Below are 18,819 nucleotides of genomic sequence, written 5' to 3'. Positions count from 1 at the left end.
CTTGGCTAGTGAGGCTAAGAGAGTGTTCCTAGGTCGCTAAATGGACAATTACTAGCTCAAGGACAAGTTCAGCGCACTGTGCAACATTGAATTTTCATTCCAAGTCCATTTGTTTTACCGAAACTGAAATTTAAGACAAAGAGAGCGCCAATGGTTATTTGATGGTCATCATTCAAATTTGTGGGCCATAAAATGGACAACGAAAACAGATGCCGCATCTCCATCACTTCATTAACACTGGGCCGCTAACAATGTGCACTCAATTGCCAATCTAACTCCAAGTGGCATGGTAAAACCAACTCCAAAACTCTAAGTTTACTTTCCCCGTCGGAAAGGCTTATAACCATAACTTATAAACTCGAGTTAATAGAGAATTAAGCTGTAAGGTATGGTTCCTCAATGGTAAATACTTCTCGGAAATTCAAGATCAAACAAGATATTGAGTTGATATGATTCTTTTCCTTAATCTTTTGTAAAGTTAGAACGGCAAATATTTCCTTTTTAAACTAAAATGTTTAATTACGTGCGCCGCCAGAGACTAAATATCGAGGATTAGCTTGTGACAGATGGCAATTCACGAACGCAGCAAAATTAGAAAGCCACAGTAGGTCTGGTGGATATATCTGCTGTTTTCGCTTATAAATCGCTCTGCACATGTAAATCACTTTATACATGTATTTTGTAAAAAGAAAAATGTCGAACACTCCTAATGTCAATGGATTGTTGCAGAACTCCATGAACTATAAAAAGTAATTATTCATGCAATATTCATGCAATATTCATACAATATTCATATTCATTCATATTTATGACGTACCCCTAATGTCAATGGATTGCTGAAGAACTCTATAAACAATAAAAAGTTAATATCCATGCAAACCAAACAACTACATCTATTAAATTATCAATGACTTACCCAGCTGTTGATTAGGCTATTCTTCCTTCCTGTTTCACTCAAAGAATAATTGGCTGATAAACTAAAATAAAATGAGACATTTAACAATCACGTAACAACAAAATACTCGAAAACGCAGATAAAAATTCACAATATCCCTAGAATTTAAGTAGGAACCTGTCTCAAAATACAGTTCTGTGATATTTCCGTGTAAAGTTAAACAAATATACTAGCGTTTTTCACGGTAGCCGAGCACCAATTTGTTGATTATTCTGTTTCGGACCAAGCTCATTGTGAATTTTAAATTCTTGCAAAAGGAATATGAAAGTCAGGATAATTTAGTACCCAGAAATGAGTGCTATTTTGATTGAGGACTTCCATTGCATTTTTTTGCAAAAATTTATTTCATAGTGAGTTTTAAAAGCAAATAGTTTCTAACCATTTGAAGAAATTCAAATTTAGTCTAGCAAGAACAGTGCATAAAAGCTGCGGACTTTTGATTGGTTAACCATTAATAATTCGCGTACATCAAGGAAAAAGTTGACAATATGCCACTTAGTGCCGTCAGACGTTGTTACGTAAACGCCCACGGTTTTGCGCATGAGCTGTTTCCTCGTCACGAGACAACACTTCAGACCTTGCTTTCTGTCAAAACTAACCTTCTTAGACTATTTTTTATGGATAACATTTTAAATTTTGAACATTTTAGCCTTAAATTTTGTTTAGAATTCTCGTGTAAACTTTCCAATGGATCTCCAATATGGTTGGAGTATCCTCATTATAATTTTGCATTGTACATATAGATCTGAATTGGAATTAGTGTTCAACAGAGCTTCAAGCCGCTCAAGCTATTGTTTTAACAAAGGATCGTTTCGCTTTCTCTTTGGTAACAGAGCAGACTTTTATTCCTACTCCAAGTTTCCTCAGCATAAATTTCCTCGATCGATCCATCGATGCTTCGCGATCTTTTTAATTATAAGCTGCCTGTTTAATCTTTGAAATAACTAATTCTATAATTTTATGGCCACTAACGTAAGCAATCCAAATTCCGAGTAACAAAAACAGTTTAAAAAGCTGATGTCACCTAAAATTAGCTTTTCACTAAATTTACTAGTTATTACAACGATGATTAGTAAATTTTAAAACGTGAAATGTCCATTCGTGTTGCCGCCTTAATTCGCTTTTTCTTTCAATCGCCTTGGGTCAAAAATTCCACTTAGCCGATAGTTATTTGCAGTGAGCACAAAATAACAAGGAGATAAACATGTTAAAGATATCGACGAGTTCCACAAAATATATAAGCACGTTTAGCCAGGCAGACTCAGCAGTCCGGGATCGTTATCAGATTTGATAACCTCGACCAAAACAAACCATTAACCAATCGCTGCACAAGTTTTCGTTCACGTGACATTATTTGGTAGCAACAGTGTATAGTTCAATATGGCAGTCGACGGGGCGCTGCGATGAAAGGAGTTACTTTTTTCACAACATCACAATACAATTTCATTTAATTAATTGTATGTTTGCTTCACAATAGGTTACTGGATTATGGAATAGAAACAGAGATGTATGGAAGAAAACTGTCTTTGTCCAAAAGCTACTGCGAAAAGTTTCATTTTCAGATAGACACCGTATAATATTTGTTCCAAGTTAAAACACACGAAGGTAGACAACAGGTATTCTGTTCACAAAAGCGTTGTTTATTGATACTAATATGATAGCTTCTATTTTCACTCAGGCTTCATTTTCTTGGTAGTTGGTGAAGCTGGCTGTTCAACAGTCTGTATAAAATATAAACAAAACACTAACAGTAAATACATCTTGAGTTCACAAATTGACACTGAACAAGTTGCTTCTATATTCCAAGCGGAGAGCTGCAACTGAAGTTCGTTCAATTTGCATGAGCGAAGCGTGGTTAGGACCGAAACATCTCCTACTATGATTCATCACTAACAGTATCGAAACAGTTCGCGACCCTCCCTCTGTCGACTCTCTGTCCAGATGTCCTGAAGATAGAATAGCTTACCTCGATGGCCATATCCCATCCCTCGTCTAATTCCATTTCTGCGATTGCTAATTCAATCCCCTCCGCCGTGCTGTACATTTCGTTTCCATCTTTAATGCACCGGAGTTCTCTTTGTCGTTGTGGGCTCGCCTGATATGGTTCTGGCACAACAACAAAAATATAGCAGGTATATTTACTTTAATTCGTGATACACCTCCGTTCAGTGGAATGGGTGGGTGCATGCAACACTTTATGTTGTGAGATGTGACAGTAAACTTGGAAGTCTTGGCATTTCCGGAAAAAATTGTTTTAGTTGTAGATCAGTAGTCTATTGTTGTGCATTCGGTGATATGGAAAAACGCTTTTAATGACCGATTCATATAAAAGAAACTATGATTCAAGTAATATGTTTTCGTACCATAGTTCACTCGCTAAATCCAACAATAAGCTTCATTATATAACGACTGGTGTGCCAGAAAACTGACCTAGTTTAGCCGGCATTTCCGGAAAATATTTCAGGACCGCGAGTTGTTGAAATTGACTCTAAAATATAGGCAACTTACCCTTTAATGTGATTGCCGATTTTCCCGCAGTCCGAAAGGTGTCTTAGGTCCCTGTTTATGAAGTATTGCACCCGGCCTATCTGTCTTCCAGCAACTTCTGTCAAAGTGTAATTTTCTTAGCGCTCTTGGATACCAGACTGTGGCACGTCTAGAAGTGTCTCGGGTATTTCTCTAATTTCTGGTAAAACACAACGAAGTGCGAATGGGTCTTTGTTTCCAATTTTCAGGAAGGACATGAAAAGGAGTTCCTTCTGGTCCCTTGATTTTGAACTCATGGTAACCCTTCAAAAGAAAATAAACAACTAATGTTAGATTCGCAAGTGGTTTCCCGACCACCTGGACTACCGTACCATGAATCGAGCGACTCACTAAGAGCTATAATTTGTTCTGAAGGGGCTTAGATGATTTATGTAAGTTACTTTTACGTACTCCTTGATTTTTCCACCAGTAATTCTTAAAGTTGAATGGTGCGTGTTTAAAAGGAACGAAAATTTTATGCTGCAAAACTCGACAACAATAAACCTACCCTACGTAATCACCAAGCTATATCCACAAAATCGACATAAATTTGCTATTTTGATTCTATGGGTACCAGCATCTGCCATCTCAATACCTAGGAACACATCAATTGCAGCTGTAAATATGGCCGCCGTTACGAACAACACATCGCAAATCAAAATACCCCCGTGCACTTTTTTCACAGATCGTGCACAACACTAAAAACACGTTAAATCCCAAGAATATGGCGTGAAGATTAACGACATATTTTTTTTGATTTCCGCAAAAATCTCCAAGTAACTTAAAGCTAATGACAAAATGAAAAACATACCTGGTTTGGATGCAAAATTGCAAGCGCTGTTTCACTTTACGAGTAGCATTTTACATTGTTTACGCTGGTCTTCAACCGCCATCTTCAAAACACGTGAGGCTCCTTCTTTTCTGGTAATTATCGAATAGAATTATGGGTAAATTACCTGAGTATAATCGAACAAATAACGAGCAAAGCGAAGTGAATACGAAAATTCCCGGTTTTTGAAATAGCCCCCATGTTGTGACGTCACATGGTTATCAAATCTGATAACGATCCCGGACTGCTCAGTGACCCGTTAATAACTGTGCCTTAAAAAGTACCAATACAAGATATAAGCTACAATATAAGCTTTTCTTAAGAGGAATTCGTCCATCATTTCTAAGTTTTAATTTAATGATTGGCGTATACTAAGGAAAAAGGTGACTACATGTCAATTGATGCCGTCAAACATTGTTAACTCCTTCGGCTTTGGGTATTAGCTGTTTCCTCGACACGTTTGAAAATTGAAGGCATCGCACGATACAGTACTTACACCTCGCTTTCACATAACAAACGTTCCCAAAGTTGTAATTATTTTATTTTGTAATCTTTTTTTAATACTTTAGCGCTGTTAATTTTCACTTTCCCTACAAAACCCATACTTTTGTTCCAATTAAATTACCTTATAATTAGTTAAGTTAAAATTAACCTCTATCGATCGATCGGTCGACGCTGTGAATTCTGTTTTACAATCAACTTCCTGTTTAATGTTTGGGGAATTAATTATACAGATTTATTGAAGGGAACTAATTACACGCGTTTGAGATCATCCTCAGTTCTTTACAAACTTTTCGGTAAAACCACTATGGAGTATATGAATAACAAGCTTACTTATTCACTGTTTTAAGGAAATGAAACGAAGCAAAACATCCCAACCATCATTTGAAACCTTTACTTAAATGCAAGGGAAAAAAAACAGTACATGCTTCTGTGTTGATCACTGACTCGTCAAATTTGAGGAACATGACATAAGCATCGCAACGGATGACGCAACTTAGTCACGATTTATGGCAGTTATTGCAAAACTATTCTGAAAAATATTTTTCTTTCGCGTCTTTCAAACTAACAAGGTCACTCTTTTGTTTTGTTTTATTTTTGGAACGAAAAAACAAAACAACCGATCTTAAGCGTTTTAAGCTTTTCATAATGACGTTTGTCGCAAAAAGTTAAAATGATGAAGTGGGGAAATAAGTAAGACTTTCATGGGCGCAATTTGAAGTCATGTACAGAAAAGAACCCTGCTGCTGCTGATTCTTTGTTCCTGTCACGTTTATCTGGCTGCGTTACAATCTACGCTCATTATTAGCGACCCAAATAATACAATTCTAACAAGCGATCAATAATATTTTGAATAACTATCAAGCCCAACATGCACGAATTGAGGACCTATCTTGAAGTCCCTGTGTCGTTTTCTTTTCGCATTAAGACCGTAGTGTCAACCTCATGTCCGTGTTGAAGCCGGTAAACATTGCAGTCATAACACGCTCGCAGACGCATTAAGTTGCACATGGGTGTCTATAAAGTCTTGACAAGTTGCGTCAGTGTAAAGTCAACTGAGACATGTCATGTGAAAGATTAGTCCACGATGATTAGTCTTAAAACGGTCAAAAAACTACAAATTTGGTCATGATCTGTCACTCGCTCCTCTTTCTCATATATTGCGGTTTACAGAACTCCTATTTTTCCCATCAAGTAACGATACGTTATTATCGGCAAAGTTTAATCGACGTTTCAATCGTTCAGTGAAGCTAAAATATGATGAGAACAGAAGCAGCTACAAATAGTTCAGAGAACGCCACTGGTTCATCAATAATTGTTCCTTCCATGGCACAGGGCATCGCATTGTGCGCCGCATTTATTTTGATATTTGTATTTATTGTTGTAGGAAACTTGCTCACCGTTGTTCTGTTTGCGGTAGACAGGAGACTTCGTAAGAGAAGTTTGCTTCTAGTCATCAATATGGCGTTTGCTGACCTGATGTTAGGAGTCCTGTCGCTACCTATCTACATTTACACTCTTGGGAGCAGGTTTCAACTTTGGAAAGGGGCTTCGCCGATGTCTTTGCCAATTTTCTACACGATCGTTGATATCTTTTTCTCGCAGGCGTCGTTAATTTCTGCAACTTTCGTATCTGGCGAGAGATTTTACGCCATTTACTGGCCGTTTAAGCACCGAACACTGTCAATGCGAGCATACCGTATTATTGTTTTTACTGTGTGGGCACTGACTCTCTTTATCGCCGCCCTCTTCAGTGCAACACATCTCTTGTTTTCATTTAAACGTGCTATGCATTATTGGATGCCATACGTCATGATTATAACATTCATCATATGTGGCAGTAACATCGGCATTTGGAGAAAGTTTCGACGCGGAAATATCGCTTCACAACAGCAAAACAGAGACTCGCAAAACAAACGCTTAACAAAGACCTTGCTATTTGTATCTATTCTTGCATTGCTGTGCTGGATCCCTTTAGTTATTTTGAACGGTTTAATTTTTGTGTATGATGTCCAAATACCGTGGAAATTTTATGACCTGGTGAACGTTATAAATTACTCCAATTCTTTTGCGAATCCAGTTGTGTACGCATTAAGAATACCTGAGCTTAGAGAAGCCCTGGTTTTGTGTTATTCAAGAAGACCAGCGGTGCCAAACATAGTAAATATTAATAGAAGAAGTAAGAAGACTCCGGTGACAGAGCTCAGAACTTTACGAACAGACAACAGTCTCCTACAGCTGAAGTTTAAACTGGAAGTGCTGGATACCAAAGTTTAGAAACTCTGAGTTGATGTTGTAGATTAGATGCTCTTGAATTGTAAAGCGAAACATATGTTCCGTGATCAGTGAAGCGTTGCCAGTTGTGCGTAAATTTGTTTACACGCATATTTTGTCTCTTAACTCCATTTGTGCACCGCCTCTAACCACAACTAAACTACAAGAAAATTTTAACTTGGTTCAGGATCATGTAACATATAAACTACTATTTAACAAATTTCCAACCAGTTTAGGACAATAATGCATGGCATGTTTAGTGTGCGATTTCTTAACCCATAATTATTCCACTGAATAATTTTAGACATCATTTTACGGTTGGTCAAAATTACATGTAAGTAAGACAATTTGGGCCGGAAACAAACATTGTGCCCTTCTGATGTCATCTTTCGGAAACATATGAATGACAATGCCTTGCGTTTAAGTGGTGTTTTTACAGCTCATCAAACCAGGCCCTCCGATAAAGCAAACCTTCCCGATATTCTTTCGCTGGTTTCTCTCAGCTGTCGTGATGGCTAAATGGTTTTACACACATTATGACGTCAACGGTCCTTAATTTGCATATTTTGACCGCGCGCGGAATGTCGCACATTTTTTATTCGAATTGCCCAACTTCGAAGCAGGAAAAAAATTATTGTGCGCTTGTCCGAAGCCCAAAATCGAAATTTACGAATCAGAAAAAAAATAGACTTCAATATTTTAGGGTAAAAAAAAGTGGGCAAAAATCTCATTTCATAGGCACTTTAAGGACGTTCGCGCTAATTGTTTCTGCAAATCCTTACCACGCACGCAAATTCACAAGCCGCGTCATGCATCGAGTGCACGCTCACTAATATCAAAGTGCTCTGCGAACAAACTCGTAAATTGAACAGATGAATTAAATTATTTTTTTTGGATTATCTGGTTAAGGGAATTTTGTGGTTGATTTTTATATTTAGAGTACGAGCAGTAGTTCAGTGTTCGCTGATATAGTACCAAAGAAACAAAGTAACATTTGGATAAGATGGTATTACAACAGTCCTTTTTCGCTTAGGCAGTTTGTTGTCCCATTACAGACCACGTGATATTCTCTTGAGAATTGTTCTTTTATCCATCTAAAAATTATTTATTCATATGCACGCGACTATTTGAAAATTTGAAAGGAAGAATTCTCAAGAGTATCATCACATGGTCTGAAATGGGGCAACAAACCGCCCAGTCGAAAAAGGTCTATTGGCACGATCATGTTATTACATGAAAAAATGAAGAAAATCTATCGATTAGAAGTTTGAATTTTTTGCAAAATGCACCATCGAATTTCGTTCTTTTTAGCTCTTCGTTTGTCTGTGCGGCAGTTCCAACTGCCTATTAAAGTGTTACGTTTTCTGAGAATTGTCAACGCAACGGATTCACTTGTACAAAATATTGCTAGGAAACTTTGTCTCCGTTGATTCATCTTTGATGTTTTAAGCTAAAAACCCTGGAGACCATGCTGATTTACACGCGCCAATTTTTCAAAATCAGACTAGTTTTCCACATGCTTTATCTCTGAAAGGAAGTCCGCGACCCCCAATGTTTCTTCATTTATGAAACAAGTAATTCATGATCTGTCCGCAGTAGAAGTTTGAAGAAAATCTTTCGAGTAGAACATTTTCGCGCGAACGTCCTTAATTTAGCGTTTAATGTTTCAGCATTTGGTTTTCGGATTTTGGAGGTAAGCAAAGCGTTCGTCTTGTTCCTGGACCTCTTTATTTCACCTCGATACTGATCCGTGCAAGTTTATGAGGTTTGTTATATAGATGCTTCAACCGAAAGCTGAAGGCTAGCTAGATTGGGCGTCAAACCTCTTCAGTTCGCTCTCTCAATAGCTAACGGTAAAGCGAACACGTTTTATTTGGGGGTTCGCGACCGGCTAATAACGGAGAAAACCGGGAATAATTGACTTGGAGGCTAGGAAGACAAACAGTCATTTGCTCTACATGAATTAGAAAACAAATTTTGATTTGCAGATTAGAATCATTTACTCTATACCTCGAAGTGGAAGGAAATGTTAGTTTGCCTGCTCAAAACAATTAACAGGGTTTTGTTGAAGATAGGCATTTATAACCTTGAATTGCCTTTGTAGGAAAAAAAATCTCGCAGGCGAGAGGCATTAACACTAACCTAAAAAGGTATAGTAGGGCAATGATTTCAAATGAAAATGTCTTGATCCCTCAAAAAATGAAAAGTACACATCTTTCTTGCTGTATCAAGCTAACTGTATTGAAGTTTGTGAAATGTAGATTCGATCATTATGCTCGGCGGTTTGCCGGTTTTGAGTGACTTTTTTTTTTTAGCGGTTTTCAAGAAATTTTGAGAGGTTTCAGTCTGGTTTCTCGTAGGCCCAATGCCCCCTATATCGACGAGTTTTTTATCACTGAATTACACATGTCCGATTGTGTGTTACGTTTAATGCTAATTATAAAAGCACTCGTGCTAGTTAGGTATGAGATGGTTATAGCCAACTCAGATCCAAAACGCGCGCTGGTGAAAAAATTGTCTGATATAACGCTAGGGTGATCTGCGACTAGACCTTGCATGAGTACATGTATTTTGACATCGTTTGTCTATATTTTCATTGGGTATTTGAATTTGTTTTCCTACATTTTTATTAGTTCGAAGAAGCGAATTTTTCATCAACAATTTTAGAAACCAGATGAAGCGTTTTGGCACAACCGTCGCTCAACTCTTTGTGGCGTGTTTTTAACCAGTCAAAAGGATCCTTTGTTTTCCATCGCCGTGCACTGCGAGAACTTTGTAGTCAATCAAAATAAAACATGTCTTAGTGCTCAAGTTGTTGTCGCTACGTTATAAATGAATTGGCTCATGCTTTTAGCTTTGCGAATATCGAGTTATGGATGCACTTTGGAAGTTTGGAGAGCACTCAAGAAGCTACACTTCTCTCTTGCTCTCCAAACTTCCCGCGTGCATCCATAACTCGATATACCCTGCACGCTAAGTATGAACCAATTCTTCAATACGTGGCAAAAAGTCCTTTTTTAACCAGACATGAAAACCGCAGAATTAAGCGTGGTGAATATGTAAGAAATAATTCATGATCTTAAAAAAAAAAAAAAAAAGAAAAAAAGAAAAAAAGAAAACCATCGCCTTTCCACGAGCAAATGTAAATTGGTAGAGACTCCTAGCATGAAGTCAACATACGCCATATTGCTGAATAGAAACAAACTTCCCTTTCAAAGTCTCGGCCTGTCTGCAGCAAACCGAATTATGGTGTGCAAGTCTCCTGGGACAATAAAAACAAACTCTAACCTACTAACGGAGCACAATGCAATGCCTTATGCCTTGAAAGGCACAATTCTTGATGAAACCGTTGCGTACTCGGAACTTTTGTTTGAAAGCCAATAATCTGAAGCATTTTGCATCTCTAATGAAACATATTGTTGAATTAATCAACGATGATTGTCCCAGAAAAAGCGAAAAAACTACAAAGTCGACCGTGATGTGCCACTCGGTCACCCTTTAGATTTCTCCGGCTGCAATTGAACTTAGAAACCAATAAAAATTTAATCTTCGTAATTTATTCCTCCTTAAAGTTTCATTCCCCCGGCATGTCAAGTTATTTCATATCGCACGGTCCATTTGAAATACAGTTATCAATCAAAAATGAAAAACACATTTACCGTTTTGTCAAGGTTGAACACACGTATACGTACATCTTGACAAAGTGCGTCAACTTTGAAAGTATGGTAGACCTAAAGCATGGCGTCTTAATGGAACATTATTCATTTAGTCCTCAGTGATCGGTCTTCAAAAATTGAAAAAGCTACACATTTACCACTTAATGACTGGTCCTGAGGGGAACAGTGCATTTTGTTTCCAGAGAATCTCAATGTGTCCCGAGACGAAGTCGAGAGAAACAAAATTCACTGTTCCCCAAGGGACCAGTCACTAAGTGACTTGTTGTATAGCAAAACCAAACAAAAGCAAATTTTGAAAAACGCGTTGAGATTCCAGCGACAAGATCAGGCCACCTTCGACCAACTGCACGCTCTGATCACGTGCAACAGCGGTCAACTTTTCGTGGTTAACAGTGAACTGTTTCTTGTTTGACGTCATCGTTTTTCTTGTTGCCCGCTCATGGCATTTGGCAGTAACCAGTTTCATTGTTAGGTGAATGGGCGCGCTGTAGCAGGAAAAACGCCAGCTATATAACAACTGGCCTTGATGCCACTTGGTCTTCGATTCACTCGTATAAAGTGTGGATTATATAACTCCTATTTCCTGGTCTCATCTACACGTAGTCATCGGCTGAGTTTATTCAGCGTTTCAATCGTTCTGTCAAAACTAAAAAAAAAAAAAAAAATGAATATTACAGCAGCAGCTAACACTTGCTCAGAGAACGCGACTGGTTCAACCAGAATTGTTCCTTCCGAAGCAGAAGGAATGGCATTGTGCACCGGTTTTATTTTCGAGCTTGCCTTTATTATTGTGGGAAACTTGCTCACCATTGTTCTTTTTGCAGTAACAGGAGAATTCGAAAGGGAAGTTTGTTTCTGGTAATCAATATGGCGTTTGCTGACCCGATGTTTACTTTAAATTGTCGGGGCTGTTTATCTGTTTTGGCCGACTGAATTCGAATGGATATCTTTGTATATTTTCTCCATAGTCGCTAATCCATTTTTTACATTTGCCTCGATAATTTCTGCGGCTTTTATTTCTGCCGAAAGACGTTACGCCACGTATCGGCCACTAAAACACCGAACACTGTCAACGCGAGCATACCGCATTGTTATATTTATGATCTGGACACTTCGTGTCGTTTTTGCCGCTATCGGCACTGCTTTGAATCTCTTTATTTCAGCTAAACACTCTACATACCTTTGGACGCTATACATCCGAGTCTAATATTCACCATGTGTGGCTCTAACATCGCCATTCGTAACAAGTTTCAACAGAAAGCTGTAGCCACACGGTAGCCAAGAAGATCTTCATAAAACAAGCCCTTAACAAAGACCTTGCTGTTTGTATCTATTCTTGCTTTGCTGTCGTTTCTCACTGTAATTGTCATGCTATATACAATTTTTGCCTACCAAGGCCAGATACCTTGGAAATTTTACCTTGACGCCTGCGCTGCACTTATTCCGCTCGTCCTGATCTCGAGCCAAATATCTCCCTATCCGGCCCTTCCACTCCGTCAATAAGCATTTTATCATATGACCATTTTGTGGCTTCTTCAATTGTGAGGAGTTTTGACTTTCCTTCTTCTCTCCAAGTAACGTGGCAACTGAAAACCTCCGTAGTTCTGCGTCGGACAGTTCTCCAGGACAGCATCGATTTTGCGGGGCGTACGTGTTCTACTAGGGCGTACGAGATTTTCAGAACCTCTTACTTCGACGAGTACGGCCCTGACACGGGACCTTTCGTTATGGTTTTGCAAAGAAATAGCGCACGGGGCTGTACGGGTCATATGATAAAAACCTCCCATTTAACATACAGAACCTCCCGTAAGCGACCACCCAAAATGTCAAGCCTAGGTGGTCGCTTACGGGAGGGTGTCGCTTACGAGAGCTGAGACCATATTGGGCCAATATTTTGCCTCATTAGTTTATGGTAACTACAGAGACTTACACCATGTTTTAAATGTTTTTTAAAGTCAATTTAGAGGAAAAAATCCGTCTCTTTTACTACCCAGTATTGCGTTAATGTTACAACAACTTATTATCCAATTTCTGTTCTATTATCTGTCAAGTGGTCGCGTACTAGAGGTCAATTTCAAACTATTAACTCTAAAAGTTGTCGCGGTCGCTTACGAGGGGTGGTCCGGCGCTTACAAGAGGTTCTAAAAATAGTGATTTGGCTTAAAAACTTGGTATTTTGGAAAACTGGTCGCTGAGGAGAGGTGGTCGCACGTTTGACTGTAGTCCTAAAATGTTTCAAGGCAATAAGGCCTTCTTGGCATGTTTTCTAAGTTTTCCCAACAGATACTTTTTTCTTTCCACAAAAAAAAAAACAACAACAACAACACAGTAGCTTGAATAATGGGTGATTTCCAAAAACAGTAAAACTATAACTCGACACCTAAAACAAATATTCTGTAGTACGCTTTTAAATTTAATTTGAGGTAAGAGGAAATCCTAAGCTAAAAGGAATTTGAGAAAATTGCTTAGCAGCCACCTACTTTTTCTAATACGCAAAATGACATTCATTATGTCGCGTGATGTTTAAAAGATATGTTATTACTGCCATTAAGATTAGATGTTTTACGCACCATTTGTAAGCTTCTAACGTGAAACTAATTACATTTCGGTTCTATACGCTGGAAGAGAAACTTAAAAAGGTTTTGTTAAGAATGCCCTACATTTTCCGTGGCGGACCAAAGTCTTAACTGCGTATTTGTTATCTTATGGCTGTGGGATTAGAGCTCATATTAGAGCTCGTTTACTATTTTTAATGCAAGTTTGTGTCAGATGAATGCCTTTTAAAAGAGAAACACTCTGGAAATGCGGTTTGATATCAACCACCTGGAATAAACCGAGAATTAAGCCACGCATCGTTTAGCTTTACTGGAACACTTCGGCGATATCACGCTCTTCCGATTTTTCATTTAACCACAAAAAAATCCTCATCATTTGATTTATAATGCTGAATTTAGAAAATTATTCATGCATGTTGATTACCTTTTATCTATGGTCTATTAGAGGATAGACGTATAGATGACCTGATTGAAATTTTCTTTCGTTTCTTTGTTATATAAAAGAATTTAAAGGGACGATAGCGTCGTCATGTGATGTTCTTTTAAAAGATCAAATAACAGCAGCATCGAGAATCAGAATCCGATTTATGTACAATGTTCTAGTTCTACAATTCAATTCATATCCTTCAACGTGAATGCTACAGTTTGGTGTCCATCTCTTCCTGTTCAAACGACAATTGAAGGTGACTAGGATCTGTTCGCAATGTTCTTAGCTGTGTCTCCAAAGTCGAAGTGGGAGCCATCTTATTTCTTCTTTTAATGTCTTCGATGTTAACTGCTGCTTGCCTTCCAAAACAGCACGAAAGAAAGGCTTGTTTAAACTCAGGAATTTTAAATGCATAAACAATTGGATTTACAAAAGAGCTCGAATAATTTTGAATGTTGGCGATAGTATAATATCTGCAAGGTGTCGAGATAGTTGATGCGTGTAAACAGTTCAAAACAATTAAAGGCGCCCACGACAGCAAAGCAAGAGTAGATACAAACATCAAAGTCTTTGTTAAGCGTTTGTTTTGCAAGGCTTTGCTTTCCTGTTGCGAAGCGACCCTTCCATGTCGAAACTTTCTCCAGATGCCGATATGACAACCACATCTGACAAGTATTAAAATCAAAGTGTGTGGTGTCCAAACAAACACAGAATGTTTAAATGAAATTAACTTGAATAATGCGTTGAACACTGCGGAGATAAGGACGGCTAGTGTCCATACCATACCAAGAACAATGCGATAGTTTTGCACAGTTAGTGTTCTGTGCTTAAACGGCCAATATATAGCGTAAAATCTCTAGGCGGAGATGAAAACCGCAGAAATAAGCGCCACCTGTGAGAAAACGGTGTCGATGATTCTGTTGACAGTTAGAAACTCTGTACTAGCTCCTGTCCAGAGTTGATAATCATAACCGATAACGAAAATGTAGCAGGGTAGAGAAAACGCTCCTAACATAAGGTCAGCAAACGCCATATTGATGACGAGAAATAAACTTTTCTTACGAAGATTCTTGCTGAGTACAAAGAGAACAATGGTGAGCAAGGTTCCTGCGACGCTGAAGATGGATACCAAAATAATCGCGCTACACCATGCAATGCCTTCTGCTTTGGAAGGATCAAGCATTGATGAACTAGTCGCATTCTCCGGGCTCCTGTTAGCTGCCGATGTGCGGCTCATTGTTGGCGTTTTAGATGAACGATGAAAACGTTTCCACTTAGAAAAAGATCTGTGGCTTTACTAATGAGGGTCTAGGATTCCCTATTGAGTAGCCTGAAAGGGCGATAGACGGAGTACTCTGTTTGTTCTTTTTTGCCTGTATGGAGGCCGATCATCGGCAAATGTCCACAACGGAAACGTTTGGAGTTTCAATACCACATAGGGATAAGAAAACAGCTGTTCACTTGCGTTTTTCGCTCTTTCAAGGCTAATCATCGTGCCGGACTTATTCAACAATAATGCATCAGTGACAAGCAATGCCGCAGTTGAATGTCTACCTTAATGTCAACGTTGATACAGTCTCTTAGATTATTAGCATACGCATCTACAATATAAATAAAGCTGCAAGTCTAATGTCCACACTTCTAAGAGTGGGCGGAAAGAATACGTCCTGTTCGACCTACCCTTTTAAACTGTTTTTGCGTGGAAAACATTATTAGAGACTAGAAAATGAGAAGAAAAATCAGGTAATAAATCTAAATAGGAAATAAAAGAAATGCCTACACTATTTGTTTGTAATAAAACAACCCTGTAGTTATAGATAACAATACGTGATATTTACATATAAAAATAAAAATATGGAAACAATCTACGATATTGAGTGTTTAAATCATGGCAGGCAGAGGTCACCGAGACCACTATTATTCTCTGACAGCATTCTTGAAGGATTGAAGGCTAGTAGGTTATTGCTTTACTTAATCCTTTATCCATACTTGTAGAACAGAAATGGCATACAATAACTCCTGATAAAGTATTGTCCCTTCTGTTCATCGTTTACTTTATGACAGTAAGTTTGGCTTTCATAATTTAAAAAAAGGCTTTACACTTGCATTTAGCAATAATCGCGTTCGAGAGAACGCAGTTCTAATCGGGTAATGCGGAAAAATTCGACATTTTGTGTATGTATCTTTCTATAGCCTCTTTCAGGTGTTCAGTTAGTTGGGGCGCAGCGCGAAATTCAGCGCGCGAAAAAAAAAAAAAGTGCAGTGAGAGGAAGCGAAAGAACTTTCTTTCGTTTCCTCTCGCCGCGCTTTTTATATTTTTTCGCGCGCTGTTTTCTGCGCCGAGCCCCAACTAACTGAACGCCTGGAAGAGGCTAATCTTTACATGGACACCAATTTGGCAGCCCAGAAAAATTCTTTAGGGGCGAATGACGTCATCTCCATGTTTGTCCATGTGCTTTCTTTCGAGTGTTGTGCAATATTGCGGACTTTCGAGTGTCCAGGCAGCTTTTTGAAGACTGCAGCGGATAAGTTGTTTATTTAAAGTTTGAAGTCAGTGTTAATGGCATTTAAAAATCTTGCAGACATGTCTTCATAAAATGTGTACGACTTTTCGTACGAACAGAAAGCTGTAGTTTGGTTGCGTGTTGTGTACCCTCTTCTCTTCGACCAAAACCAACACTGCTTTCTGCTGAATAAACCAAAGGAGAAAATGTGTAGTTTCACTTCACTGGCCTAGATTTCTGTGCGCAAAATATGTAATATAAACCCAGCAAAAGTGTTTTCATAGGACAAGAGTTCAACGCCCACAGGATTGCTTTGGTGCACCAACATGTTCTCCGTTTCATTGTTTCGGAAGTGAAAATGCCCTGTAGCTGTTCCCCCAATGCCAAGGCGATTCAAAGTTGTGTTCGTAAATAGAATATAATTATCCTAGTTTTGGTAATAAAAGCACGTTGTCTCGCATACCGAAGGAACAGGCATCGTTTGTGTCGATTTATGCGGTCAGAATAAAAGATGGACTACGGACTGCAGATTGTGGACTGCGGACTGCGGACTACGGTTTGGGTATAAGACACGGAGTTAGGTGTAAAACGCGGACTAAGCATTGCGGAATGGGTACAAAACACGGACTCAGGTATAAAACGCGCAGTGCGGACTAAATGTGGCCTACCGACTGCAGTCCGTGTTTTTTATTGACCGGTCGTAACTAATAATATGTAATAAATGTATAAACGAGAACAAACCCTCTCGTATGCACTTGCTTTGCGATCAATGCATTTGTTTTCGCCACTACTGGAGGGAGGCCAATTTCACGCCTACAGAACAGCTCAGGCACAAAATTTTTGCTTTTTTAACATACCAAACCTACTAAAACTCAAACGCACTCTTTAATCTACAATTACTACTTAACAATTAGACTATGAGCTCGAGATTTCTACGAGGTGAAAGTTGATTCGACCTTCGGCCTCATCAACTATCGTCTCGATCATAGAAATCGAGAGCGAATAATTTACTTGTTTTAGTGGAATTCTAACTGAAATTTCCTTCGAAAAACGATTCCAATTATTTCTGGTCTGAGCATTAAACGTCACGCTTTAGACTATTCGCGCGGACTGAATTAATTATCAATTTGACATTTGCAATTGTGTACGCGCGCTTATCAGTTTCTTTCAAAACTTTCGAGCTTCTTTAATTCAAGGAACCATAAATGCCCTCCTTTTAGTCTTCTCGGGAATTTTGTTTATTCATTTGTTTCTAATTTTTTTTTCAAAACGTCAGAGAAACGTGGAAACGTTACAATTTTGTCGATACACCAAGCCACTCCACACAAATGGCTGATAGTGTGCAATGGCCCAAGCAATTAGCATTTGCATTAGTATACTAGTGGAATTCTACTAATAGTTGTTAGTATAAATCTACTAGCGTTCTATCACGAATGCCGTTCTCTGATTGGCTACGCTACTCACTATCTATTCTGTGATAGACAGTGAGTAGCGTAGCAGCGTGCCCTTGTCAGCAAAATGACGGACGTTTCTTGGCATTTTCGAAGTGTCTGTGAAGAGAATCTAGATAAAGTTTTGAACGACTAGTAGATTTATACTAAAGCACTTAGATTATTCGCTCTCGATTTTTATGAAAAACGAGCTCCAACTAAAGTGAAGTAGTTATTACCCGTCTGCCAAATTGTACGGAATTTCACCGAAGGAAACGCGAGAAAATTCACTGTCAGTTTTGCTTTTTGTGCTCATGTTGACGTCATAAAATATCGAAGAACTCTGACGTTTTCCTTTGAGCGCGGGCAGATTACTTGAGCTTTCGTCCTAAGCGCGCGTGCGATCGTAAAACTATAGGGAGTCACCTTAAGGTGATTCCCTAGTAAAAGAACCCGCCATAGATTTCCGATGAAACTTGGTATGCTGTTGTTACAGGACAAGGAGTTATTAAAAACGTAATAAAAGGAAGGATCCCCGTACTTGTTTTCATGCCACAATGCTGAAAAATATGGTTATTTAGATGACTTTTGGTAATCTCCGTGCGCAACAAATAAGCTCGATTATTTTTCAATGCAGCGTGTTATATCACACAGAGTTTGGCTTTCTTTGATTGTTCATTCATCTACGTCCCAGAAAAAATGTCTTCAAATACCCTGCATTTTTTATCCTTTATTGGAAACATAATTTGCACATGCGCTGTTGGGCCCGTTATGTGTCCCTCTGTAGAATTTATTTCATTTGCCAAAAAAGTAGCCATAGATTTCTGCTAATTTTTTAAAATGCGGGCGTATTGTGTTGCTGACCGGCCGTACATTCCTAATTGCACAATAATTCAACATGAAATTGGAATAGAGCATTACTGCAGTGCACAGGTCAGGTGTGCCTCTTCCTGCCCTGCCATTCTTATGATGCTGTGTTTGAATGATTTCTGAAGGTCCATAATGGATTATGGCTTTAACCTCTCATTTCAGGGGCGGATCTAGGGGGAAGATGCAGGGAGTGCACACCTACCCCCCCCCCCTCCCCTCCATCCCCTCCGAGATGAAGTCTTCTCAGGGGCTAGGGTTAGATCTTCCTGTA

At 38.7% G+C, this 18,819-nt stretch overlaps 1 protein-coding gene across 1 annotated transcript; it reads left to right on the top strand.

Annotated features, from left to right (window-relative positions):
* The first annotated feature begins 6,068 nt into the window (after positions 1 to 6,068).
* Positions 6,069 to 7,088, top strand: LOC145464334 (adenosine receptor A3-like). The gene has a single exon (XM_081448183.1). It carries the CDS (start codon positions 6,069 to 6,071, stop codon positions 7,086 to 7,088), a length of 1,020 nt encoding a protein of 339 aa, XP_081304309.1.
* Positions 7,089 to 18,819: the final 11,731 nt, after the last annotated feature.

This window comes from Orbicella franksi, chromosome 1 (assembly GCF_964199315.1).
Source record: "Orbicella franksi chromosome 1, jaOrbFran1.1, whole genome shotgun sequence".
Taxonomy (NCBI): domain Eukaryota; kingdom Metazoa; phylum Cnidaria; class Anthozoa; order Scleractinia; family Merulinidae; genus Orbicella; species Orbicella franksi.
Note: the sequence above shows the minus strand (reverse complement) of the source record. Positions and strands in the feature narration are given on the sequence as shown.